The sequence below is a fragment of the Gallus gallus genome, chromosome 2, assembly GCF_016699485.2.
Source record: "Gallus gallus isolate bGalGal1 chromosome 2, bGalGal1.mat.broiler.GRCg7b, whole genome shotgun sequence".
In the NCBI taxonomy this organism is placed as follows: Eukaryota; Metazoa; Chordata; class Aves; order Galliformes; family Phasianidae; genus Gallus; species Gallus gallus.
Genome location: NC_052533.1, coordinates 98,726,604 through 98,753,687, shown reverse-complemented (window position 1 = coordinate 98,753,687; position 27,084 = coordinate 98,726,604). Strand labels below are relative to the sequence as shown.

Below are 27,084 nucleotides of genomic sequence, written 5' to 3'. Positions count from 1 at the left end.
TATTTTTATTTTGCAGCATTCGTTGCTGTATTAGATATGCTTCTATGGGTGGATGGATAAATTTAGGAAATTGTTATTCAGACAACTTTAAAAAAAAAAGTAGCACTTTTGGTAAGTCTGAACAAGCTGAGAAGAAATCAGAAAGCAATTAAAGCAGATACAGTGGAACTAATTTAGTGGATTTTAGGTTTATGTTACTTCATGCTATAAAGCTGTAGCATAGTCCTTCCGAATTCAGGCATCGGTATCAAAATAATAATATTTGGACTTACTTTTGTTTAAACATAAACATATTAGGCCTTAAAAGAAAAAGGTGTAATTCCTTCTAACTGCACTGTGAACTAAAGATTATTAATTCCTATAGCAGTGGAGATGCATCAGCAGCTTTTCTGGCAATAAAAGGAAGCTAGTTAGGAGATGAAGTACACCAAATGAGTGGATGAGTGGTTAAGAAAATGGAAGGAGAGATTTAAAGTAACAAGAAGCAATAGAACTGACAAAAAAGATGAACACATGGTAGCAAATTTGCAGAGGTCCTTTGCAGCAGGTCTTAAAATGACTGCTACAAACTCTTAATGTAAATACTTTGTGAAACAGAAAGTGAAAATTAAAGTAAGAATTTCTCAGTACTTTTTTCATTTTATTTTACATTACACTCTGAAGCATGTCATGGCATAGCTTGCAGAGCGCGTTCTGCGTGTGGACATGTTATCATCTTAATCTGTATTCATTGGGTGTTAGAAGTTCAGTCATACTTCTTTTATGCACATCACCAAGAATGATGCCTTGTGTATTGATCCTCCTACAAGCACCAGCTTGGTTAATGCAGGTTTTTGAAACTGCACTAAACTAGCAGTATAAATGATTGCTGTTGTTCTATTGATCAGAACATCAGCCACGTCACATAAGATTCTGTAATTCCTGAGATGCATAAGGAGAGCACAAGTTCTCCCATTCAAGGCAATGAGGCTAATACCTGAGGCCGCTCAGAATTCCAACTTTTTTTCTGCAATTAAATTCTTCTTCTCTAATCAAATATGAAAAATCCTGCTATCTCCTGACTTATTTAGAATCCCCTCACAACCATCATGACATAAAAGGGGAGAAAGGGCATGCTGATTGTTTAAATGTTGCTTCAAAAAGCAAACTTTCTAGACATGTTCAGGAAGCTCTGTTTAGAATGATAAAGTACACATTAATCATGAAGGCCAAATGGCATTCCAGGTTGCTTTAGAATTTGTACAACTGGACATGATTAAAATCTATTTTTTCAGAGTTTTAATACAATAAATACTGCTCAGTTTGTCTGCGATTTCAGGTTTTATGGCTGTTGCTGTGTTTACTTCTAGAAGATTATTTTGGAATTATGTATGTTTAAAGCAGTGCATTCAGTAATGATGAATATATGTACCTAACAGTTGGCTAAGCTATCCAGATTTCTAGAATGAGTGTCATTTGTGAGGCTTTCTTTTTCATTTAAGATGATGGCTCTGTGGAAATTGTGTAATACCCATGTTACTGCAGACATTCCTTTTTTTTAAGGATGTGTATGAGTCGGTAAAGTCCTAGAGAGTTTGCTGTAAAAGTATACAAGTAAATATTTTGATGTAAGGGCTTTTCAACATGCAATGAGGCACTCACTCGTTCAAGAACTTACTCTTTCAAGACAGTATCATTTCTACCTTTCACTTCTTCAGTGCAAGTTAATCTAAAGTTTAAAGACTGTGAGGCCAAATTATCTGCAGGTACATAGATAGGTCAGCTCCAGTTACTTCAGCAAAAGAATGCTTGTTTATTGCAAAGGTCTGGCTTGTACACAGGAATGAAAAATGTAATGCTCGATGGCTGCATGCATTTAGTGTTATTTATGTATTCATCTGTTAGAAAGAGCTTTAGATTGTTTGCCACATTACATTATAAAAGGTTCTTGTGACCTTCTCTGGAAAAGTTTTCCTGCAAGGTTTTAGCAGCAACCGAAGCAAGTTTTCTTTGTCGCATAGGTTTCCATTCAGTCTTGCTATGATAAAGGTTGAGTGTTTCCACTTCTTTTATCAGACTGGCGCAATCAGCAAAATGCTGTCACCCCAGCACCCTCCTCATGATATTCAGTGCCACATCCTCAAAAAGACAAGGTATAAACATCCCAAAGATTTTGTCCCAGATAACCCTGGAAACACCCGGTGACAGCAAGGCCTCTAGGAACAGCATGCTCAGGGAAGGAGCAAGAATGGTAAGAAGCGAGGTGAGACTATCCATGCTCTATTCTGCCTTCTGCTCTGTGGGTGAGTTTGTGGTTAGGGAATGACCTTCCTCATCTTGCAATGCAGAGTTTTGCCCCATAAAACTCTTCTAATCAGGTAATGAAATATAATGAAATAAAGAATCGTCTATTCAGCCATTCTTTCTGCTCTTATGGACACCACAAACAGCTGGTACCTTCTTCTTTAGGCCTGAGGTTTGAGAAGAGGAGGGCCAAGAACAGTCAATTGTATCAGCTAACTTCATCCTTAATGCAGTACTTGGCATTTTGTATGCCAGAGTGCCTTCTGCCCTGAGTATGTGGGAGAAGTCCTGCAGATCCTAGGACTGTAAAGCCAGACACGTTGAAAGAGAGGGAGAGAACTGCAGTGATTACCAAGAGGTGTTGTTAAAAAGAACCTTAAATAAAACACTCAGAAAGAAACCACATGCATACGTATAAACTGAACCACGTGAGCGGGAGTGTGCGAGAGTGAAGGCAGTCTTTGTATTCTTCATTCATCCACTTTATCAACCAACTTCTTCAACACACAAGTTGCTTGACCTAAAAAAGGAACAGCTTACTGGGAAAATGAGTCAAACATCTTTTCATCCAAAGATCCTGATTTTGAAACTTCTTACTTTTAATCCCTCTCCCCTGATGAAGTAATTTATATTATGCTTCAACCTGAAAGACTTTATTCAGTTAGTAGGGATTTTGAAGTGCAGCTGAAAACTGCCGTAGACATTTCAAAATATATGTTATCTAAAGCAATAAGCACTCCTTTCTATTACTTTGTTGGGTAAAATAAACACTTCACGATGTGTTCAGATTGTCTAAATTCCGGAGATTTATGTTTCTTATTGATCAAATCCAGACCTTTGGAGACACCCTGTAAATACTAGGTTCATTGTCATATCTGGAATTGAGGCAATCTGCACACAGTCCCTGGGATGGAAGCAGCAAGATTCATCTTAACTTTCATAGTATGAAATTTAGAGCATGCTGCACTGTTAAGACACTTCCATAGGAAGAAATGGGATCATCTGAAGCCTGAGAGACAGTCTCCCAGAAATCTTCTTTTGAGAAAGTCTAACAGACAGCCTTCCAGAGAAGCCACTAACTGCCTTGAAGTGACCATGGGGCATTCACGTTGTTGTGAGTAGATGGCAGGCACAGGGCTGGGTCTCAAATGCGTGATCCGCTTTTCAGGAAAGTGGTACTGCTACCTCAGTCTGAATTTCTTTGATATGTGGAAAAGAGCTAATTCATTCTCATGCATGTATTACAGAGACAGGCAGCAGTATGATTATAAATTCAGAATAAGTGAACAAATGAGCTTTGAAATGGGAAGAATGCTGATTTGCACAATAAGAGACATAACACTCCGTGTGGGCAAAAATACAGCAACAGCACATGCAAATAAAAGCATTGCAAAATCTGTATTTTTAGCTCTGACCTCTCACAGTTCCTATTGAGCATGTTATATAATGCAAACATGTTATTGTAATTTCCTGATATTCCCAGTGACATGACATGAGTAGTAACACAGTAATGAGAAAAAAGAAAATCTCATGTAGACGTAGCTAAGGAGAAAAATATCAAATGTATTTAATGGGAGAGATTTGGAAAGCTTCCCAAGAAACTGAAAAGTGAACTTTGGCCTTTCAGGAGCTCACTGATAAAACATTCTAGGTGATATTTGTTGGAATTAGAGTAAAGAAATGGTTATGTTGAAATAATGTTTCTATACATGTTCAAGGAGCATTACTAACTCACTAGTGTTCTGAAATACCATGTTGAAAATACAGCCTTTTGAAATACTATTAGACCACGAAGCCTAAAGAGCATGAAGAGAAATTTCTGTTCTTTTATTTGCTTGTCACAGGCATCATTTCTATAGTTTAAGGATCTGTAAATACAAGGAGTTGAATTGTATGCTGTAGGGTCAGCTTCTGCCTGCAAACTGTATTTCCAAATCACAGTTTTACAACCTGTAAGCCAGCGAGCCAACTTCTTTCAGGATGTCTGTGATACAGAAGGGATGGGGTTTTATTGGTGCCCATAATTATCACTTCTTTATAGCAACAAGTATAATTATTTACAGCAGAAGGGTCAATTTTGGTTTCATTGAGGGTACAGTGCAATTATTGCTTATGCTGTATAAATGCTGCAACTCTTTTTTGTTATGTAGTAGAACTTGTCCTTGGGTTTTAACTCTGACTTGTGTTAGAATTTATGGTATGTGTTGCCTAGGTGCGTGCAGTGCGACTTCACATGTCCTGCTGACAAATTCAGAAATTTCCTCAAGCTTTTTACTGTGATGTAAATGCAGCATTGATTCTTGTGTCACTGCAAACCCAGCACAGTGCTATCTGTCATTTAGCACTGCAGTTAACAGAAATTAATCTAAGATAAATAAAGCATGCTAGCTGAAGCAATTCCAGAACAAAAGAGAGAATAGATTATTTCATATCTATGAAGAGATTTTTTTCAGTTTCATCACTAACCAGTACCTTCTCAAGGGCTTGGATATAAAATTGATGACTGAAAAATCAGCAGCACTGTTACGATGCTGTGCTCAGAGCCATAGAATCACTAGGGTTGGATAAGACCTCCAAGATCTGAAGAACTTGAGGCCATTCCCTCTAATCCTACCTCCAGTTAGATGAGAGAAGCAGCCGACCCCCACCTTGCCACAAAGCTTGTATGGCTTTTTTAATTTTTATTTTGGTGTTCAATTTTCGTACTGGCCTTAACTAGGAGATTATCTAATTCCTAATGATCATACAATCATAGAATGGTTTGGGTTGGAAGGGGCCTCTAAGATCCACCATAGTTCCACCTCCCTCTAGACCAGGTTGCTCAAAGCCCCATCCAGCCTGGCCTTCAATGCTTCCAGGGATGGGGCATCCACAGCCTCTCTGGGCAACCTGTTCCATGGTCTGTACTGTGAGGGTGGTGCCTCACAATAAAGAATTTCTTCCTATTATCTAGTCTAAATCTACCTTATTCCAGTTTAAAGCCATTTCACCTTGTCCTGTCATGCCCTTATGACAGGTCCCTCCCCAGCTTTCCTGTAGGCCCCCTTCAGGTACTGAAAGGCTGCTATAAGGTCCTCCCAGAGCCTTCTCCAGACTGAAAAGCCCCAGCTCTCTCAGCCTGTCCTCATAGAGGAGATGCTCCAGCCCTTTGATCATCTTCATGGCCCTCTTCTGGACCCAGTCCAACAGCTCCATGTTGTTGTGTTGGGGGCCCAAGAACTGGACACAGTAAAATGATGCTCTTCTCTGTATTGCTTAACTCTCATTTTGACAACATGGCAATCCAGTTCAGCTGGACTGTTCTCCACTGACATCCTGTGAACCATTGGGTTTTTCCAGTCTCCCTGATGAGAGCTGAAGTCCAGTAGCAGTTCAATTTGTGAATAACCAAATCTTGGAACTCATACCATGTTTCACTAGCTCTGGAATGCCAACTCCAGTCAGAATCAATAAAGCATGTTTTTATTAAAATCTGCTTATTAAAATGAATGGCTCAGTCACTAAGTTCACACAGAACAAAATAGTGTTACTTTTCCATGACCACTTTCCAAGGAACGTCTACTCAGACATTCAAGGGCCATATTTAGCCTGTTTTAGTTCAGACCTTCAGCTTGCCTCTTTTGAATTTTGGATGCTCTGCACCATTTTCTGGCATTGAGGCCAAATGGCAGAAAACTGCCCTTGTTCAGCTCCCAGACAGAAAGACCATCTCCAGACTGATAGTTGGGCATGGGCCTTGATCCACGTCCATAAACTTTGTGGAGAGCAGTAACTGGCTGATGCTGAAGCCCTACTGGGGGCCTTTCAAGCCATTTAACCAGGAGGATGGTGTACCACTGGTCTACTGAATATCCTGATTTGCTTGTAGCCTACATGGACTTTAGGCAGCTCAGTCTTAGCAAGTCAGTGAGCCTGTTCTCAGCTATTACTGTGTTCTCAGTAAAACAGTAGAACCGTAGAATCATTAAAGTTGGAAAAGACCTCTAAGATCATCTAGTCCAACCACCAAATAGGGAGCACAAAGCTCCTGAGGCAACCAATAGACCCGATTTCAGGACTTACTCCTTTCTCCCAGGATTTTTAATATGTTGGTTTGATGGTCATTGAATAAAAACATAAATAATTGTCAGAATTAGGATAAACTCCACTTTATCAGACAGGTTCCTTCATTAATGCTCTCCTGTTATTCTTGCGCTTCTGTCTAGGGCAGTCTCAGCAGGAGGGCACAATAACGTTGTTTGGGTGGCTTGGGGTTGGGAGTGAAAAGGTGAAAGACTCTCCATATGAACTCTTGCTTCTGAGAACATTGCTCAGACCATTAGGTTATTCTGAAAAAGAGCAGGCATGACTGAGTTCCAGCACAGAACCAACAAAGTGCTCCTTGAAAACACAAAAAGGGATGTGTTGTCTTTTTACTGTACTATGCCAGGGACTTGGTTTTGCTTTACTGTGAGCTGTGGAATGACTGAAGATGGAATCTCTTCAGTGTAGCTGCATTTCCCTTAGTGACTGCTGAACATGATTGTTTGGGGCTGTACTTTTTGGGGACATTTCAAAGTAATTTTTTGAAGGTGGTTATCATGGTCGCCATGTGGTATTTTTGTGTGTGTTTGCAGCCCCAGTGCTGAGTGACCTACTCAGAATTCCTGTAATGCTGTGGTGCGCTTTTAGCAGTTGTTCAACTATTTGACTAAATAAGCAGTCAGGTCAGTCTTGCAGGTCGTATTGGAAGTTCCTCAGTCCCTCTGGATACTGGAGCCTTGATGATACACATCAGTCTTTCTGTGCTTTATCATAGAACTATCTGTCATGGTTCTTGATATTAGGTTGCTTTTCTTCCGGAAGTGTTGAACTGTGTATTTTTATGTGTCTTACAAGTGCTCCAAACCAGTGACCATGATGGAAGTACACACTCATTGTACACTATAGCGAAGGGCTGAATTATCAACCAGAGGTGACACAATAACATGCTGCTTGTTCTGTTTATACGTGTCACACATAAATATAACACATTGTAAACCAATTGGCAGTAAAAGTAGATCCTGCAGCATTGAATTGGGATGCTTTACAGAGAATAGTGAATAGCTGTCAGGATTCATCTACAGCAAATAGGATGAAATGCAAAGTTTTGCATTTATGAGCTAATAACAACCATATATTCTGCAAGATGGAGGCTCACTTTTGGAAATAACAGGAGAAAAAAGGGTATTAATAGCTTGTGGTGTGACTGTGAGTCATCAAAATGTGGCATGGCTGTGAAATTGGCAAATAGACTGCACACAGCAGGTGGGCTTCCCTGCAAAGGTGACAATCTATAAATGCCATTATAGAAGACACAGGCAGGGCCTCATAAACTGCTGTGCATTTCTCTGATCTACAAATACTGATTTTTAATAGCAGCACAGCAGAGAGGTGTTAATGGCATGAATGATCAGGGAACTGGCAAACTTGTGTTACATGTGGAGTGATTGAGAGAGCTGGACTTGTTTTGGCCAGCCAGATAACATGAAAAGAAGACATGGTTGTTTTCCAAATCATATTGGAGGAATAAACTTCAGAGAGAGTAAAGAACAATTTCAGTTAAGAGTACACGTAAATGAACATGTAAATGGATCAAATTTAAACCCATGGTAAACTGAAGCTCTGCAACAGATGTGGACATAAATGTCAGGAAGGTGATACTAGATAACTTTAAATAAATGATTATATGATTCAGCATTTTGTGAAAGTCAGTCACGTGGCACTGTTCTGCCAAAAGTCTCCTTTTTATTTTTCTCTACTTGTCATCCCCAAGTAGGACACAAGCTTTGTTATGAGGGTTGCACACAGACCAGAGCTATCTTCATCAGAGGGCTAAGTCAGGTTTTTTATATAATTCAGGTTACAACACAGAAATAACCTATACCATGTAAATTGACTTTTCCATAGGTTCTCTTACAATGGTGCATCTTCATACTGTGATTGACCTTAGGATTTTTCTTATCTGGTATTGTATTTTGTGAGGAAATTTGTATGAGCCCTTTATTCGCTAGCAAACACTAAAAGACTGCATTAGTAAAGGTTCTGTTACGGATATGTAAGTGCATTGGAGGAGGACTGTGGTTTACAGGACAAAGCAATTGAAAGGATTTCCTAACTTTTGGTATAAATTGTATTTTATTGAACTGCTGTGTGAGGTGGTTTTTTTTTTTACAATATTAAACAGTATTAAAAAAGACAAAAGAATAAAGAGGAATGCAACCTGGAAAGGGGAAGAAAAGCTATCAAAGTGCTTGGAGTGAAACAGGCATTTCCCATACAAGATGGTGAAAGATTATTCATTTCCCTAAACATCATCATGACAACCTTCTTTCTGCTACAGTTTTCATTTAAGCAGGAAAGGAAATCACTGGCATTTGCAACAAGCATCATGACTTTAAAGCATTGCTAAGTAAAAGCTAATCTGCTCAACTGGATTACATTAAATGACATGAAAAACAAAGTCACTTACTGGGCTGTACAACTGAAAGCAGCAACTGTTCATTCAGCAGCAATATAAATGCCTCAGCCTAAAACAGTCTCAGAGAGAGTAGGCTAGATGTCTGAGGCATTATAAAAATGTTGAATCTGGGGAGAAATTGCCATGGGGAAATAAGGGCGAATGAATTGTGTTCTCACATCTAGATCGGGAGCTGTTTTCAAGATTAGTCTCATGAGGTAGTAGAAGCACAAGGCCAGAATCTCATCTGTATTTAACAGCTGTTCTAAATCTAAACTGTGCAGAATCTTTTATCTATGGCCAAATTTCCTGTGAGAAGAGCTGTACAGTGTCACGCTGCCAGGGCTTCTATGCTGTCTAATCCTACCAGAATCAATCCCAGTGCAGGAAGAAGGAGTTGAAACACCTTCACTGACAGAAGAAAAGGTCAGCCATGTATTTGTCCACACAAGTCCTAAGAAACTGGGGACAAAGCCACAAAAGCTGACTGGTTTTCTCTATCTGCCTGCACCATTCTGCACCGCTGATTAAAGTGCCCTGCAGAGCCTTTCTGTGGAGAAGAAAGGGTGAAAATCAACACAGACAGTAATCCCCATTCCCAAATTGCTGGACCAGGATCCACTGCATTAAAGTTGTGTAAAGAGATGATAGCATTGAGAGAAGAGAATTCTGCTCTGGTTATTCTTGCTATGGTCCTGCTCTCCCACAGCAGAGTCAGCAAGAGGAAATGTGTCTATGCCTGAGGTTGCCTAAGTAATACCACTGGGCTTTTGAGTTGCAGTTTGAAGCATATGCATATGCTGCTTTCCACCAAGTCTCCCGTGAAAGCATAGCATCTGGGAGGAGAGAATGGACAAATAAGACATCTTAAACCACCACAGCAAAGCTATTTGAGCCGGTTGCTCAGTGCTCCATGTTGTATCCCCTGGTTGAATAGATGAGAAACTTTGTCTCCTCTGTGAGTGCTTCAATGAGCAGTAAACAGTTTTCAAGCTTTGAATCTTAAAACCTGTTGAAATTGTCTTGTGTATTCATTTAGCTGTCTCAGCAAATGCTTTTTTCCTGTGCTGCACATAAGCCAGCAGGTTGCTGAGCATCCTTGCAGAAGGGAGAAAATAATCATTCTTCCTCAACTTAAAAACCACTCATTTAAATACATCTATTTGCTTTAACCCCCAGCCCAATACAGTAGTAGGTTTCTAGTGCACAGCTTTGTGGAATATAAAAAGATCTTAATGTTTTCACGTTAACATTGTGTCATAGATCCATTAGTAGATGATCTCATGTTCTAAATATTAATTCCTCATTTCTGTGTAATATCCAGGCTTCTTGCTCAGTTCGCATGAGAGTATTACTTTGCATTTGTAAGTAAGAGCTGAGGAAGTCCCTATAGTTACACTTACGAACATTGTTAGATTTCAGTGTCTGCACCTCTTGCACGTTCTCCAGGGTATAAGCGTAGCACGTTGGGAGTTCCTGTCTTAATGGGAAATATTGATATAGAGTATTGCTTCCTTGTAATACATTTTTCTTAGGAGAAATTATTTTTTAACTTGTAAACCCCTAAAAATATTGCAGAGGGTCTATAAATCCTTATACTGTGACTTTACATGTATTAGCCGTACGTTTGTTTTTCTTGGCTTTTGCAAACTGTGCATCCCTAGGAATTTGCAAAGAACAGATTGAAAATCATGGCTCTGGATGCAGCATTGTTTATAATAAACACAAACTGGGAGTTGAACACAGAGGAAGGAGCAGTAGTGTATCTTATCATTTCTATATGGGTGTAGAAGGAAATTCTTTAAGACAATTGCTTAAATTCTCGAAGTTATTCTTACACTTTATCTTTGCACTGGTATTGATTTTCTTGAGGGCTGTTCAGTAAAAAAATGGTAATTTGCAAATGGCCTTAGAATTCCTTGAAACTAGACATGACTCAACCAAATCTTTGCATGAAATCTGCCTCTTTTTCTCTTATTCCATTCCTTCTAATTCCATTGTAGTGCTTTATCATTATGTATCCAGCCACTATGAACAGTGCAGAGTGAAAAAAGCATAATATAGTATTTCATGAAAAAAAAATGCATAAATCTCAAAATTTAGTCAAAAGGACTTAAGACATAGATCACGTGTGGATTTAAAGAACTAGTAACATCCCTAATAGGTAGGTATATCCTAATGTGTGTTTTCTTAGGAATCCAAATGAACTGGTCATTTAGACCACAGTAGATCTGTTCTTTATTTAGCTTGTGAAGACTGGAGCGTAGCATTCTCTCATATTATACAATGAGGAAAAAGAACTAGTTTGTTTCTTCTTTTCACCTGGACTTTTGTAGCAGGAATGAACCAGGTAGACTCTGATGGCTGGAGTAGAAGGTGGGTTGTAATGAATTTTTCCACTCTAGTCAGAAGCAGACCTACAATTTGCAAGCTATAGTGAGCTATCCTTGAGCATTAGGGAGCCAGGCATACTCTTTCAGAAATGCTACTACTGATTCTGATGAGATGGCCGGCATGATGTCCCTGGTAGTTGCGTATTTCTGCGTACAGATGCCAAGAATTTCATTTGTTTCTTCCTAACAGCATTGTGCATCAACACTTCCTTTCCCCATGACAAATTGAAAAGAAAGGATCGGTTAGCTCTGCCTTGGCTTTCAGTTTTGAATATTTCCTTCAAATCCCTTCTAAATTCATTCATTCTTAGACTAAACGATTTTAGACAGTTTTGCTTTCTTTAGTTTCTTTTAATCTGTGACAAGACTTTACTCCTTATTCCATGCTTTACAGTTGTTTTATAAATTGGCCTTGGCAACCTGAAAACTGGTTAAATGGTGTAATATTGGCTTATAAAAGCATCTCGCTTGCTGTTCCAAGATACTTTTCTCTCCTTGTATTTATGAACTTAACCATTTTCCTGTGTTCTTTTTAAAAAGAAATTAAGCAAAGAACAGAAAGCTGATTAAGAAGCTTTGAAATGGTTGTTGGATTGTTGCAAGTGTCATAAATGTAAACTCACTGAAGGCAAGTGTTTTGGCCTGGTACCAAAATATACTGACATAGTTTCAGCAAAATTCACTGAAACTGAAAACACCATTAAAAAGTCAAACCTTCAAGCATTCAATTCTTCAGACAATGCAAATTTTATTTTATGATAGAATGGCACATTTTAGCCTGCAGTAATAGATAAGATTGCTCAGTCCTTATGATTCACTTCTAAATGCAGGATCTCAAGGTCATACTGTTTGTTTTGAAGTAACTTTGGCTCGCAGTTGTGCTTCTTTACAATCTGGTCATATTCTATTAAATTTTCAGTAGTTCAGCTCATTCAGGTAAATTGAACAGAAGAACAGGAACATATTAATAATCTTAAAATAATTTATATTCCACTGATGGTGTATTTTGTAAAAACCTTGGCTTTGTAAGTTGGTAAACCACATCTGCAACAGCTCAGCACTGGGAAAGAGCCAATCTGACTGAATCAAAGACATTTAGAATCAACTGTTAGTTATTATCTATTTTTGTACCACATAAGGTGACACTTTTGTACAGTGTGCATAGTATCTAACCTTTAATTATAATTGCTGTGTCCTTATGCTTGTTACAAATTTCTAATTACTAAATTGCAATGACATCAAAGAAAAAAAGTGCTCAGATAAAGAAATCCTTAAATTAGTTAGTCCAAAAAAAATCAGCAGAAAATATCTTTCATCCTGACCTAATTTACTTGAAATTCTGTGCCTGATGTGAAGATTAATAACAGGTGGCCTTTTAGGGAGTACTCAGCTTGAGTCTAATGTTCTGGTTGTTCTGTTATTATCCCAACCCTCTATAACTAAAGGATTTTTTCACCCTGCCCTTTGTTCACAAAATGGGACTGTAATTGAGTTCATATTTCTCACCCAACCTTTCAGCTGTAATTAATATTTTATTATATCAGATTTTATCACTAAATAGCCTAGCAGCAGAGTATTGAGCCACACACACACACTCACACATGCGTACACACACAAAAGCAAGACTGACTTATTGATGCCAAGCGAGTACCTTGTAATGAGTTATGGTTGAGAGAATACAAAATACATTCATGGTACCCAGCTAATATTCCAAAGCAATTTAGAACTGATTTTATCTTGATCAAACCAGGACAAAGAGAATTTAAGTTACAAGAATGAAATATTCAACACTGCATCCATTTTATTATATCAAATGCGTGGCATCAAACAAAAAAAAGTCTGTGTAAGAGCAGCTGCTGTCTGTTTTCATTATTATTTTTATGAACAGTTTAAGTCATGAGTGTCCAACCTTTTGGTTTGCTGGGGCCACATTGAGTGAAGAGGAATTGCCTAGGGCCTCATATTCGTAAGTCACTCCAGAAGTAATCCCTCCTATCTATTTACATGGAAACTACAACAGATACAATGAGCACAGTAACACTGTTTGAATGAGAAATTCTCATCTACAAAACATCTTTTTCACCAAAGTCTCCACCATTAGCTATGCATTTTTGTCAGCGATGAGCAAGGGCGAGCATGCCATGCACATCAAAACCTGCACCAGTGGAGGCAATCCACTGTTGCCATTGCCACTGCTGAAATGCATCACTCAGTATCTCACTGTGCTCACATCCACTATTTGGTTTCCATAAACGTTCAGCAAGTGTCAATGAATGTCAGTGGGTGCCATTTTTCCACATGGAGGAATTCAGTGACACACCTTTGCTTCATCGGCATTTCCATGTCAGACACCATTCTGTCAGACTGCCCCTCTGCTGCCATCTGTCACAAGGCAACAGCATGTAATGGAATACTGGTGGGAAGGTTCAACCTCTACTGCCGTACCACCAACACCCGCCTCTGATGTTGTGGCACAGCAACATAGAATGGGAGACATTACTTTTGGAGCAGCCCTCCTAATATATATAGTATAGTTAATGTATGCAAGTAACAAAGTGTTTTAGTTCTTAGAATTTTTTTAAAACATAAGAGGGAGAGCAAAACCCCCGTAAAACTAGTGGGATATCTGACCTTGTTGTTGTGAAATTAATCCAGTGCCCTGGTTCAATGGCAGTGGTTCTGTTCTTAGTGAGTTCTCCAGGTATTCATCAGTGATGTTTGATGAAACTTTGCCCTTCCTGTGCTTCATCATTGAAGACAGTTGTTCACAAATGTACGTACTGCCAAAAATTGGTAACGTGAATGAGTGAAAATGTTAGTCTTACTTGTGCAGGAAGGATTACCTAGAGGATGCTGCACTGGGGCATGATGCAGATTGAGACCAAAGTTGATTTCTGGTTCGGGCAATCATGTTAAGTCTCATATGAAGCAGCTTTGTGTACGGGTTGTTTGAAGAGAGTAACTCCTTCAGACATCCCTTTCATGATGCCCACCAGAAGATTTCAGAATAGCAGCTGTGAAATTTTTGGTGAAATTATCCTCACCATTCTTCTCTGGGTTTTATTCATTTTAAAGCCATGTTACGAACAGGCTGCAAAAGAAGCAGGAAGCATCCCCATTTTCTACTGCTCTGCAGTGGAGTTGGTCTCAAAGCCCTGGAGAATCCAAAGCCTTAGGTTAATTCAGTTTAGACCAGCATCATTTAAGTTAGTGATGCTGCTACTTGGGCTTTAAATTAAGAGCATAAAGCCTGGTGGAGTGAGATCAATAGTATCTGCTGTCTAAAGGGACTGAGCCCTTATGCTGAGTAGGAATAAAACCTGCTTACTGGTAGAAAGAAGGGAGTGCTCCTTGACTTGTGTGTGCTGCATAATTAACCCAAGATAAGAATGGCACTGAGTTAAGTTTACACGAAAGAAAACAAGGCTTATGTGTTTTGCTGTTCTCCCTTCTGCGTGTTCCTTCCTTCCTCATTGATTCTGAATCTCTTGTCAACTTTCAAGCACATTTGAAAAAAACATTGTGAATGTTGCATAAATATTATGTTTCTATCACATTTTAGGATCTTAAAGTACAGAGGAAAGACACAGATTAGTATCAGTGCTGAAGGATAGGCTTTGTTGCAGTTCATTTGGTCCATCAGTAGAGAGCTGCAATTCAAACACCAGCAAGCCCATATGTAGCCCAGAAACAGCCACAACATGTATTGCCACTTTTCCAGCCAATATTTGGGAGATATTGAAAGGAATTGAGCATATTGAGGGTGAGAGATGGGTATCACAGGCAACATGTGTAATATAGATGGGATTATGGCATGTTCTTGGGCAAACATTCTCAAGTTGACACTTGCAATGTCTATTTATAGGTAATTTGAGCCTAATTTATTTTCAAGTGACATTAAAAGATTTTCGTGCTGGGTCAATGTAAATGGAGTGTTGTTATCCCATATACATAGAAGAAACATTAGTGGAGAATTTTTATACTGCCAAAAATAGCATAGTGACATGCCTTTTAGAAGGGCTATCATCTTCTGTATATCAGAGTTATACATGGGAGAAGCCAAGTATCAGTAGGTAGAACAGTTCGTAAAATACTCCATAGATCATCATGAGCATAAACAGATCTTGTAGCAGGGTAAATAGTTTTCCCCCAAAATCTTACAAAAGTAAATTGGATGATTTGATAACGTAATTATGAAGTCAGCCACCTTTTACAAACATACTGCATGTTGTTATAAAGAGTAGTTGAATGTAATTTGTTGGAAAATGCATTGCTGAAAAATTGTCTCCATTAGATTGGCTTCATTTTTATTTTAACTTTCCTCCTCCTTATTCTTTCATTTCTTTTTTATCAAAGATGATGGTACATCTCAACCCATTTTCAGTGTATTCGGTTCTTTTCCTTTTTGTTTTCTTTGTTCTCTACATTCCCATGTAGAGCCCTGCGTATCTTCTGTACACTTACATGTTCCAGTGTTTACTTGGTTTTGTTTGCTCTGTTTTTCTTCCTGCTTTCACACACACAGTTACCTACCCGCAAGCTAAAACTACTGAAATGTGTCCTCACAGCCTCTTCATTCTAAACATTTATTGTTCTGAAGGAAAAAAAAATACATATATATACCTCCAGGCACCTTCTTTAGCTTTTCACTTGCAGGCTGTACATTGTAGCTAGATCTCATTGATACAGTATGGAGCATATTCGGGGAGATCTATGATCAGAGATGTCTTTTGCTCATCTAGCAAATACATGAGTAATGCCTGAGAGAATTTATGAATGCAGAGCCAAATTCTCTCCTGTCTTGTATTAGTTATACCTGTAGCAAATTACACAGAATCATAGAATCATTTGAGTTGCAGGGGACCTGTAAAGGTCATCTAGTCCAACTGCCCTACTGCCCTGCACTGAACTTCTACAGCAGATCAGGTTGGGCAAGAGCTCCATCCAACCCGACCTTGACTGTCTCCAGGGACAGGGCATCCAGCACTTGTCTGGACAACCTGTTCCAGTACAAAGGCACGTGAAGAAATACCATTACAAGTAGGTTTAATTTTATTGTCATTTTGCACTCAATTTGTTCTGTTCAGGACTACATAAACTGTGCAAAATCTGCATAGTTTCCTGACATTTGAGACTTTGAAGAATAAGCAGCCAAATTCATGAATCATGTATTAAGCATGGAGAGCCCAAGTCACAGAGAGGGTCGTTATTTCAAAGTATTGGAGAGCAACTAATACATTGTCTGTTATCAAATTGGCCATAGCAGTACATAGCAGTAGGTAGCCCCATGGAGAGGAATAGGGAAATTACTTCAGAATTAAGGAATTCTGAGCACACAATTATATGTAGCAGTTGTGAAGGTATAGTTGCATCCTTGTTGTCATGTACTTCCTAATTCTAACATGAATTCTCCTAAGCTTGTATAGCAGTATGGTGGTATCACATCCAAGTAAGTCCTAATTGGGCACTAGCATGTAAGTAATCAATAATAATTAATCACGTGGCTCTATACCTGAGGGGTAGGGTAGAGAGAGAAGGGAAGTAAGAAAGAAGGATTTTTCATCAGTATTTATGTAGGGTTTGGTGAGGTTAGGAGGGCTAAGAGAACAATTCTGATTCTCTGCAATCAGTGAATCTGCTCTACAGCAGTGCAGTCTCTCGTGTCACAGTAATTTTTGGCATTTTGTCTAACCACCACTCACCTGTGTGGATCAAATGCTTCTTACCAATTTTGATACATTGTTCTAGTAGTGAACTATAGCTTTGAATAAGGATAGTTTAACTTGTGTGTTGAATGTGTTGATTTCGCAAAGGATGAACTAAAGAAATTTGAAGACTGCAGTCCATCATCAGCGCACTGTATGTTATGATATGGAACACAGACTATCTACTGTGTTTCTTAAATGTTCACAGCCAAAAAACGTATTACAAACTAAACTGATTTATTTATCAACAACTGAAAGTTATACTTTGAGTCATTTATGATAACTAAATCTAAATGCAAAAAATAATAAACTAACAACACTTTTGTGAATGGTACATGATTGTCTTAGATTACAGGGCTGAAGATCTGCTGGAAGTTCTCTGCCCCTGACTTAGTGTTCTTAGATTCTCTGAAATGGTGAATCTGTATACTAAGAATTAAGGAAAAAAATATGAAATAGATTTTGTCATCAGGATTAGGTGGCACCCATCTGGCCACTGGAAGGTAGAAGGAGCGTATGTCATTGTCCCATATTTCTAACTTGCAGATTTTCTTCTAAGAATTTTTAGAGTTCGCTCTCATACATCTCCCTTAAATCCTAGAAAGTCCAATTCACAAAAGAGATTTTTTTCTGTGTTTGGAAGGAACATTTAAGCCCATGGTGATGATATAGTGACCAATGCTTTACCACTTTCAGAAGAGCACATTAGTCTCTGCTGCAATTAAGATATCATGTAGTACGATTTTCATCCTCCAGGGAATTTAATGCATTGTCATATACTCCTCTAGTGACTGTCCTTGGAAGAAAGAAGAAGCAAAATACACTGTACCTTTCAGTGACATAATAGTCCCCACAGGAGACCTGTCATGATTTCCTTTATATATGTACAGTGGTGCTAAAGAGAGACTTGCTTGGATGTATTTTTTTTTCCAGAAAAACCTCTTTGTAAATTTTGACTTTTCAGTCTTTGAAATTGTCCATGTGAAAGAGTTGGGCAGTCACAAAGAAGCTTAGGAGTTTTACATTAAAAACCAGACACCATTCCCAAGTGGACTTGGGTCTATGAAGATAAAGCTTTATTACGACACCTGAGAGTTTACATTTGGCTGTATCTCTGGGGGCTGAACCTGAGCTGTCTTATCTCCTCCTTTACAGCTGTTTAGGTATTTCTGTTCTGATTGATCTGAGAAATAGGGCTCTTTGCGTGGCAGGGGAGGTGCTGTTTAATATTTAGTCCCTCTACTGTTCACTCAAAGTCTGATGGAGAAAGTTTTGTGTCTCTCTGCAATTTGAATATAGGACTTTTCCCATGGGCTGGAAACTTCAGTTGCTAGTAATAGTGCTTCTTGAGAATGAGGAGAGACACTGCCCTGGAGAAGCTACCCAGACTTATCTCTTGGCTCACAAAGTCAGAAAATAACATCAGTCACCATCAGAATGAAATGGATTCTTTCCATTCAAGTTTCAACAACTAGCTAACACATTTTTTCAGTCTCTTTCCTACACTCTGAAAGTACCAACTGTCCTGCAGACTTAGAAACCATCCAAAGATTGTGGAACTTTTGTTTGCTTAAAAACTCCTGACTTGGAGTGATAATGCAAACTGCAAGGGCTGCTCTAAAAGTAGTACCTTGTATTTTATTATGTTGACCCATGAAGTCAGATGTGGGATGTTGTTTGTATAGCAGTAGAGATTAAAACTTCCTGCCTGATTTACATTCAAAAATAAGAAATAATGGAAAATAATAAATAATTTTTAAATTTCTAGTCTCGTATAGATTGCTTCACATCTGATGTTTGGAAAGGAAAAGTCACCCTTCCCAAGTATACTATGCGTTCTATATTCTTTCAGACTACCTTTATCCCAAAGTCATATTCTCCCCTGAAACAATTATTACTGCACCCAGTCCTTCTAAGATACCAATGCTAGTCTTGAATATAGCACTAGCCTCTGATGTGCACAAAAAACACAGTTGAACACTGTCTGCCTTCCCCTTTGGCAAAATGTGCAAAATTCAACTTTGGCCAGAGGGACAGGGCTATTGTTCAGTTGGTTCACTAGTTTCACATCTATGCTGAAAGTGACAGCAGTTGGAACATGTTTTCTTCAGCATATGCAGATAAAGTAGGGTTGGTTACAGGAATAAATAACTGAAATAATGGTTGATAAGTATGTTAAGTCATTCTGTTGTTTCAATCTGATTGCATTTTAAAAAAGCAAGTATACAAATCAAGATATATAGATCTAAAAAATATACTAATTATTTATGTTTATGAGACTAGGAAGAGACCGATTATACAGAGCAGAAAACTTCAAATTAGACTCCATGGCTTCACTGTTACCAGAGTCTGCAGATCTAGTCCAGCAGTTTACAGAGCTGATCGGGGCAGTGTTATTGGATCTTAACAGCTCTGCAGGTTTTGTACATTACCTAGAAAAAAACGTATTCAAGGATAATAGAAAAGAAGGTCTTGAAGAGGTTTCAGTTTTTAATAGTTAAACCGGTCCAGAGAGAATAAGAAATTTTCCCACTCATTTTACAGCTGGAAAGCTGAGGCACAAAATTGTTTACTTACCTAGGATTGCATACAAATATTGTATTAATACTAGTAAATAAATCCAGATAACCTTAGTCTAGATTCAGGCCATTGGGCCACTTTCCTTCTGTAATTTTTTGTTGTTGTTGTTAAATTCCTGATGGTGTCAACAAATTCCTTCCAGTTAAGTGAAATATCAAGACCATTAAAGAGAGAAAAAATTGGGCAGATGTTCAGTAATAAAGTAACCAAGCTTATTTTCCCTTTGTTTTCAATTTGAAATTCCTTTTGGTGGAGTTGCGTTTACAGATTGATAAACTTCAATTGATAAATACCTAGATTGTCCATTTTAAGGACTTCTGTTTAAAGAACCCAGAAATCCACTCTTTTACCTACTAGACCTCTCTGGATAATGGCTTTATCTCTTTGAATGAGACTTTGATTAAATAATGTGTGATCTACTGTCTTCCGGTAATGTGGAGTAATGTCATGATTCAGCATGTGACTAACACCATGGTTCATTTTTCTAATATCTAGACTCTTTTAGCATCTTTGATTAATTTGTTAGAATGTCATCTTTCTTCTTTCGTGCTTTATTTTTTCAGTTTTGCCTGAAAAAAATTCTCTATATTTAGGAGGCATTGAAAGATCATTTTAATTTGAGCAACTCCATTTCAGTAAATACTGAGAAGCCTGGTAAGCCTAATTGCTCACCAAAATTATGGTCCTCATTATGTTTAGATCTGTATCTCTGTATAATCATTTAAATTTGGAACCATTTTGGAATTGTTAAAATAAAAAGCAGTTCAAAAATTGCATCTTTTTTTTTTCTTTTTCCATGCTTTTTATCCCAACATTTGAAATGTTTGAATCCTAAGTTTACAGTAATTGCCATGTGTTGTGTTTTTGATGCAGCTCTAAATTTCAGTCAGTATAAAAATAGATTTTGTGTTCAATTTCCAAGGCATTGGAATTCTGCAGTAGAATTGCATAATGTAAATTAAACCCAAATTATATTTCCTTCCTTCAGAAAGTTCAGTATATGTCCTACCAATTGCTGATATACTTTCAACACCTTTACCTACAGCATAGATTTATTTTTTTGGATTACAGATAGGAAGGCTTTATCCTCTGACATACAGAGGTGTGGAAAAGGAATAATGCAACTTCAAATAAGCAGAAAATATGACTAATACCTGTGAGGAATAGTAGAGTTCTGATGCAGTTCTAGCTCAATTTATTAGGTTTGAACCCTTTTCAGCATAGGTAATTGGACAGTTACACATTAAAGAAAGCAATTTTAACTATAAAAATCAGTGAAACATTTTGATTATAATTGTAGTTGATTTAATTTTATAAAATTTGTTAGCAAGATGATCTCATTTATACAAATGTAAAACATATCATTCGTAAATTTCTGTCAGGTTTCCACTGACCCAGGTACTTATAATGTGTTAATTTACATCAGAGAAACAACAGTGTGGAAAATGGGCAGCAGATAGGATTTAGTTGTTTTTCATTAGCACTTGGACTTTGATAAAGGGGAACAGAAAAGAGCTGCTTGACCTTTTAGTGCTTAAATTATTAAAGAGCAAATAGATTTGAGGTCTAGATGGTTGCAAATCTAATTTGTCTTGTGGAGTAAGGATGAAAAGACATCTTGAGTTTGAAATTGCTCCAGTCAACTTATCTCTTTCTTTAATGTTTCTGAAGATGAATAGATGGCAGGCATTTAAAATGTAATATGCACTGGAGTAGTGCATGAAGTATAACTAATATGAATTTGCAAGAGGAAAAGGAGCCGAGCCTCTCTGCACCATCTACCAGCTCTCCTGGTTATCTGGAGAGGTCCCAGAGGATTGGAGGCTTGATGATGTGACTCTCATCTACAAGAAGGTCTGTGAGGAGGATCCAGGGAACTACAGGCCTATCAGCCTGACCTCGGTGCCAGGGAAAGTTATGGAGCAAATCGTCTTGGGTGAGATCACATGGCACGTGCGTTGCATACAAGGGATCAGGCCCATGACCACAGGTTCATGAAAGGCAGGTCATGCCTGACCAACCTCATCTCCTTCTATGACCAGACTGGTAGATGTGGGAAAGGCTGTTGATGTAGTCTACCTAGACTTCAGTAAAGCCTTTGACACGGTCTCTCACAGTATTCTGCTGGGGAAACTGGCTGTGAGTGGCCTGGACAGGTGTACCCTTCTTTGAGTAAGGAACTGGCTAGAGGGCTGTGCCTAGCGAGTAGTAGTTAATGGAGTTAAGTCCAGATGGCAGCCCGTTACAAGTGTCCCCCAGGAGTTAGTACTGGCGCCCATCTTGTTTAATATCTTTACTGATGACCTAGATGAGGGGATTGAGTGTACCCTCAGTAAATTTGCAGATGACACCAAGTTGGGAGGTGGTGTCAATCTGCCTGAGGGTAGGGAGGCCCTTCAGAGGGATCTAGATAAGCTGGATGGCTGGGCTGAGGTGAATGGGATGAGGTTCAACGAGGCCAAGTGCCGGGTCCTGCACTTTGGCCACAATAACCCCATGCAGTGCTATGGGCTTGGGGCTGAGTGGCTGGATGACTGTGAAGAGGAAAGGAACCTGAGGGTGTTGGTTGATACTCAGCTGAACATGAGCTGACAGTGTGCCCAGGTGTCCAAGAGAACCAATGCCATCCTTGCCTGCATTAGAAATAGTGTTGCCAGCAGGAGCAGGAAGGTAATCGTCCTCCTGTACTCAGCACTGGTGAGGTCGCACCTTGAGTACTGTGTTCAGTTTTGGGCCCCTCACTACAAGAAAGACATAGAGGCCCTGGAATGTGTCCAGAGAAGAGCAACACAACTGGTGGGGGGTCTGGAGCACAAATCTTATGAGGAGCGGCTGTGGGAGCTGGGATTGCTTAGGCTGGAGAAGAGGAGGCTCAGGGGAGACCTCATTGCACTCTACAACTTCCTGCAGGGAGGTTGTGATGAGGAGGGGTTTGGCCTCTTCTCCTAGGAAACAAACGGGACCTGAGGAAATGGCCACAAGTTGTGCCAGCGGAGGTTTAGGTTAGACATAAGGAAAAACCTTTTCTCTCAGAGTGGTCAGGTGCTGGAATGGCCTGCCCAGGGAGGTCGTGGAGTCGCCATCCCTGGCAGTGTTTAAGAGGTGTCTGGATGAGGAGCTACGAGGTATGGTTTAGTAGATTGTGGTAGCAACAGTAATGAGAGGATGGTTGGACTAGATGATCTTGTAGGTCCTTTCCAACCATGTGACTCTATGATTCTGTGATTCATTTTAATGAGAGATTTGTTTCTAAAATATCTACAATCTTTAGCTATAATCACTGAGTGAAAAATGAAAAGAATGCTCATTTCAACTGATAGTGAAACAAGTCTTTATTTCCTAACCTGGTCTGAGATCCTTCTTATATTTAGTCCTGATGCAAGAAGAAAGGAGAGAGCTCTCCTGAGGGCTGACAGCTAAATCCAAAACTTGATTTACTATCCGTGTTTTAGTGAGAACAAGGGATTCTTATCTTTGCCGTGGTATTTGGTAGGTGTGTCCAGTTTCATACCTTGCAAGAGCACATGTTTACATCATTCTCTACATTTGTTTTTCCCAATACTCCATTTCAATTCTCAAACAGTATTTACTGTAAATTCACTGTAATTCTGTAGCTAGAGGAGTTTACAGGCTTTCTTCAAAGTAGCCTGGAATCACTCTTCTGAGCTACTCTGTATTCTAAAATTATGTCAGCTGTTGTTTTGGATCGCAGACAGGCTGCTATGTATTGACCTTCACTTACTACTTAGCATGGAATTAATCAACTAATGAAAATTTTTCTGCTGAAAATGTAGACTTCGTTTTCCAGGGAATGTACTGACAGTGGTCTTCAAGTGGCCCCTCAAGGTACTTCTTTGTCTCTATGGCTGTACCTAATTTTACTTAAACATAGATTTCTGCATGGCCTTCTTTGGACTGAAAAATCTAAAATTAGGTGACCAGTTGTAGATTTTTAGATGTGTTACTGTAGTCAGTAAGAGCCCAGAAAGCAATTCAGTTCACCTGAAAGAAGATCCCTCCTAGCTGGTCAGGTCTTTAAAATCTGCTGCCTGTACTGACTTGCTCCCTGCTGACTTTAATGGGATTTCAGAGTTGTTTAGACATCATCAAAAAAAATCACTTAAAGTGTCTTAACAGTAAGGATCTAATTCAGGCAGAAGAGATAAGCCCTCTGTCATCTGTACTGACCACAGAAGCCCAGCCCAACCTGTCCCTGTGCTTTCGGTGGGCTTCTGTAAACACAAGGACCTACCTACAGATGGCGGAGTGGGGACAACATGTCAGAGGACTGTGCGGCTATTGCCTGTTAAAGGAATATGCCTTACCCAGAGGTTGCTGCTTGTTATGAATTATCAACTTGAAATACTGTAGTTGTTTTTAGATGTAGATGGCATGCAGAAAAGTAGACGCATTGTCTCTTTAACATCTGTTATCCATACTGACTGACTTACTTGTATTCAAGATTTCAGAAGACAAATAATGATTAAGAATCACTGGTCCCCAGTGAAGCAATAAAGTTGCAAGCAAGTCCTCTTTAGAGACCTGGAGGTCCCACTTCACAAATCTGAAAGCACTGACTCAGACTTTTACAGCAACTGCGAGGGTATAATGATTTTGCTGTTTGCATATACAGCAGAAATCACAGTTTCTTTGTTCTTGCTTCAATGTCCACTGCACCTTTACAGTGGAGAAGAATGGGCTACTCCCTGTAGGTCCAGTACAGCAAAGCATGCAACTACAGCCTGAATTGCTTTGCAGAATGCAGAAAAGCTTAAGAACAAGATTATCCCTAAGATGTATTAAAAGTGCTTTGCTGAGTGAAAATAACATCCATCAAAAAGTACTTCATCCTTGCTCAGTAACAGTTGATATACCACCAAAATGTTAAAAGACTGTAATTTACTTAATGTGTGCTTTTATAAATAGTTACGATGTCAACAGCTAGGCAAATACTGTTCCCTGTCTCTTTGTAATTTATTTCTTCATTTTTATCTAACTACTCATTTAATTTCATTTAGGCAAGATAAACAGGCTAGAAGACGGTATCTATAGCTTTACACTTACTTCTTTGAACAAAATAATACTTAATTCTACGTTTTAGCACTAATCAAGGAAGCTTTTTCTGTACAAGAGTTCAAGCAAGAAAGTGTTCCATGAATTTGCTGAATGAAAAGCTGTGATGTATGTGGCTAATTTTATTTTTCTAAAACAAAATTAATTTATCTGAAAGCGTGAATCAATGCCATAAATCCATACACCTGAATACCAAAATGACACTTTCTTCCCATTTTGTTTGCTCTTTACAGGCTGGTGGCGGTGGTGTGGTTTTTTTTACATACATACCGGCAATGAGACGTTAAGGTCTCAGAAAGAATTGACTGCCCAAGTGTTACAATAACCCATACGTTTTTTTTTTTTCTTCTTTCCTTTCTATGCTCCTAGTGTCTACCAAATTGTTGTTGAAGAGGAACGCCCTCGGAGGACCAAAAAAACAACTGAGATCCTGAAGTGCTACCCAGTGCCCATTCATTTCCAGAATGCCTCGCTTTTGAATTCCCGCTACTACTTTGCTGCTGAAATTCCAGCCAATGGATTGCAAGTTGCTCAGCCTTTTACTATTGGTGATAACAAAACCTACAGTGGCTTCTGGAACACTCCTCTTCTTCCTCATAAAAGCTACAGCATCTATTTTCAAGCTGCTAGCAGAGCCAATGGGGTAAGTCTTATGACAGGTGTGTTTTTTACACTGTGTTTAAATAGATAATTGGCACCAACTACCAAGATGCCCAGTGTAATTGCTAATGAGAAAATGAAGTAACTGTGAAATTTAACACACCAAATTTTAAAAATAACAGTTTTCCTGACACGGTATAGCTTAATGATTAAAGGTTACAGAAAGAGGAGGAGAAAACAGCACATTTTGTCAATAGCGAGTAAACAAAGTAGTGCACTGCCATTTTGTCATTATCTAAAAGCTGTCCAATGAGCCTAATTTATTGGCTTTTTGTCTTTTTTGTTTTTGTTTTCCAGCTTCAAAGATAAAAGGAGTACTGTGATTCCTTTTGTTAAATTTAAGCCAAACTTGATTGTGGCTTTTAGCACATCTGTCTTGGCCTGTCCAATCCCATTACCTTAGTTTATAACGCGTTCAACTCCCACTTTCTCATTAGGTTGCCTGGGCTGAATTAGAAATAATCTTTATTCTTTTCCTTTCTGCAATCAGTAAAAGAAAAATAACTAGATGGAGCTGGAATGAAAGTGTGTAAAAAGGCCTTCACAGATCATGTTTCATCAGGCTAATTCTTCCTGGAATTGTTTTTCATTTCCTGGACAGACCTACCCAGAGCCCTTCAATTCTTGATAAGCTCTGGCTGTCTGTGCTGACAGCCTGGAAATGTTTTCTGCCAGAAACCATAATGGTCCCCCTTTCACATTGCACTGACAGTGCATAAATGTGAAACGCCATCGATTGTTTTTTCTTTCTAAAATTGTCTAGCATGATGCTTAGAATTATACTTACCTGTAAGGAAAAGAAAAATCTCCCAAGGTCATTAAGTTACCAAAGTGAAAAAGCTGCACACTTGCCTGTGCTTTTGTGAACCGTGCACCTGTTTTCTTTACTAATTGAACTGTTTATGTAGCATACCAAAGCAGTGTTTGTCCATACTATGAAAGCACATCAGAGTTCCTTCATAACAAGTTAAATATGTAATGAAGAACACTAAGTAAACACTTTTCTCGTATTGTATCAATACTTTTTAAGAGTAGAAACATGGATGGCTTTCTCTGCTTAGAAACACGACGTGACCTTTTTCCTCTTTATTTTACACAGGAAACCAAAATTGACTGCGTCAGGGTAGCCACAAAAGGTATGTTCATATTATGTGATGTATTCTGTAATTCGGACTGTTGACCTTTCCTTCACTTGGTCTTCCAGAAGCATTTCATGTTGCTAAAAGACATCATTAAAACTATCACAGAATTTTAAAGGATTCATTTGTGTTGCTAGCCAAGATTTAGAAACTTTGTTTGTTTGTTTGTTCTTAATAATAAATGTGCTGCTAATTTCTAGATGTTTACTTAAACACGTTCTCTTAAATATATTCTGGGGGTTTTTATATGATCTCTCAATGTTTTGGACATTTTTATATATAATAGACTTGTAAAATTGCCAATTGCAGAGTGCAAAGTAGCTGCGTATGTATTAGTGAAAAATCACCCCTTCTTCATAAGCAATTATCTTTATTGCTTTACAAAAGAAAAGTGGAGAAATCGTGTTCTTTATTTTCATGGCATAGAACAGCTCTATTTATTGGAACATCAGCACATCTTACTGCCATTTGTGAGCAAGATGGTACAGTCAAGGCAGTGCTCGCTATGAGTTTGATCCCCAAAAAGGAAAGGAAAACATATTGCTGATATATTTAACTTTGAAGGCCAGGACTTGTCTGTGATTATTTTTGTAGTCTCATCTTCTTAGTACCTCTAGCTAGTGCCAGCTTCAAGGCTTGAAAAAGAGGTGCTGGAATAATATGATTATGTGGAGATTGTAGTAGAGGAAAAGGAAAGGAAAGGAACTACTGCAAAAGAGAAGCAGTTAATACTTCCTGGCAGTTTGGGCACCTGGTAAGAGTGTGACACAAAA

The 27,084-nt window shown here is 38.7% G+C and overlaps 1 protein-coding gene across 12 annotated transcripts in view; it reads left to right on the top strand.

Annotated features, from left to right (window-relative positions):
* PTPRM (protein tyrosine phosphatase, receptor type M) overlaps positions 1-27,084 on the top strand; it is a 458,835-nt gene that overhangs the window by 260,039 nt on the left and 171,712 nt on the right. For all 12 annotated transcript variants that reach the window (XM_015282551.4, XM_040695587.2, XM_015282550.4 and 9 more), the window contains 2 exons: positions 24,882-25,155; positions 26,272-26,308. In XM_015282551.4, the coding sequence (XP_015138037.2) occupies positions 24,882-25,155; positions 26,272-26,308 (311 nt within the window). The remainder of the gene's footprint in view (positions 1-24,881; positions 25,156-26,271; positions 26,309-27,084) is intronic.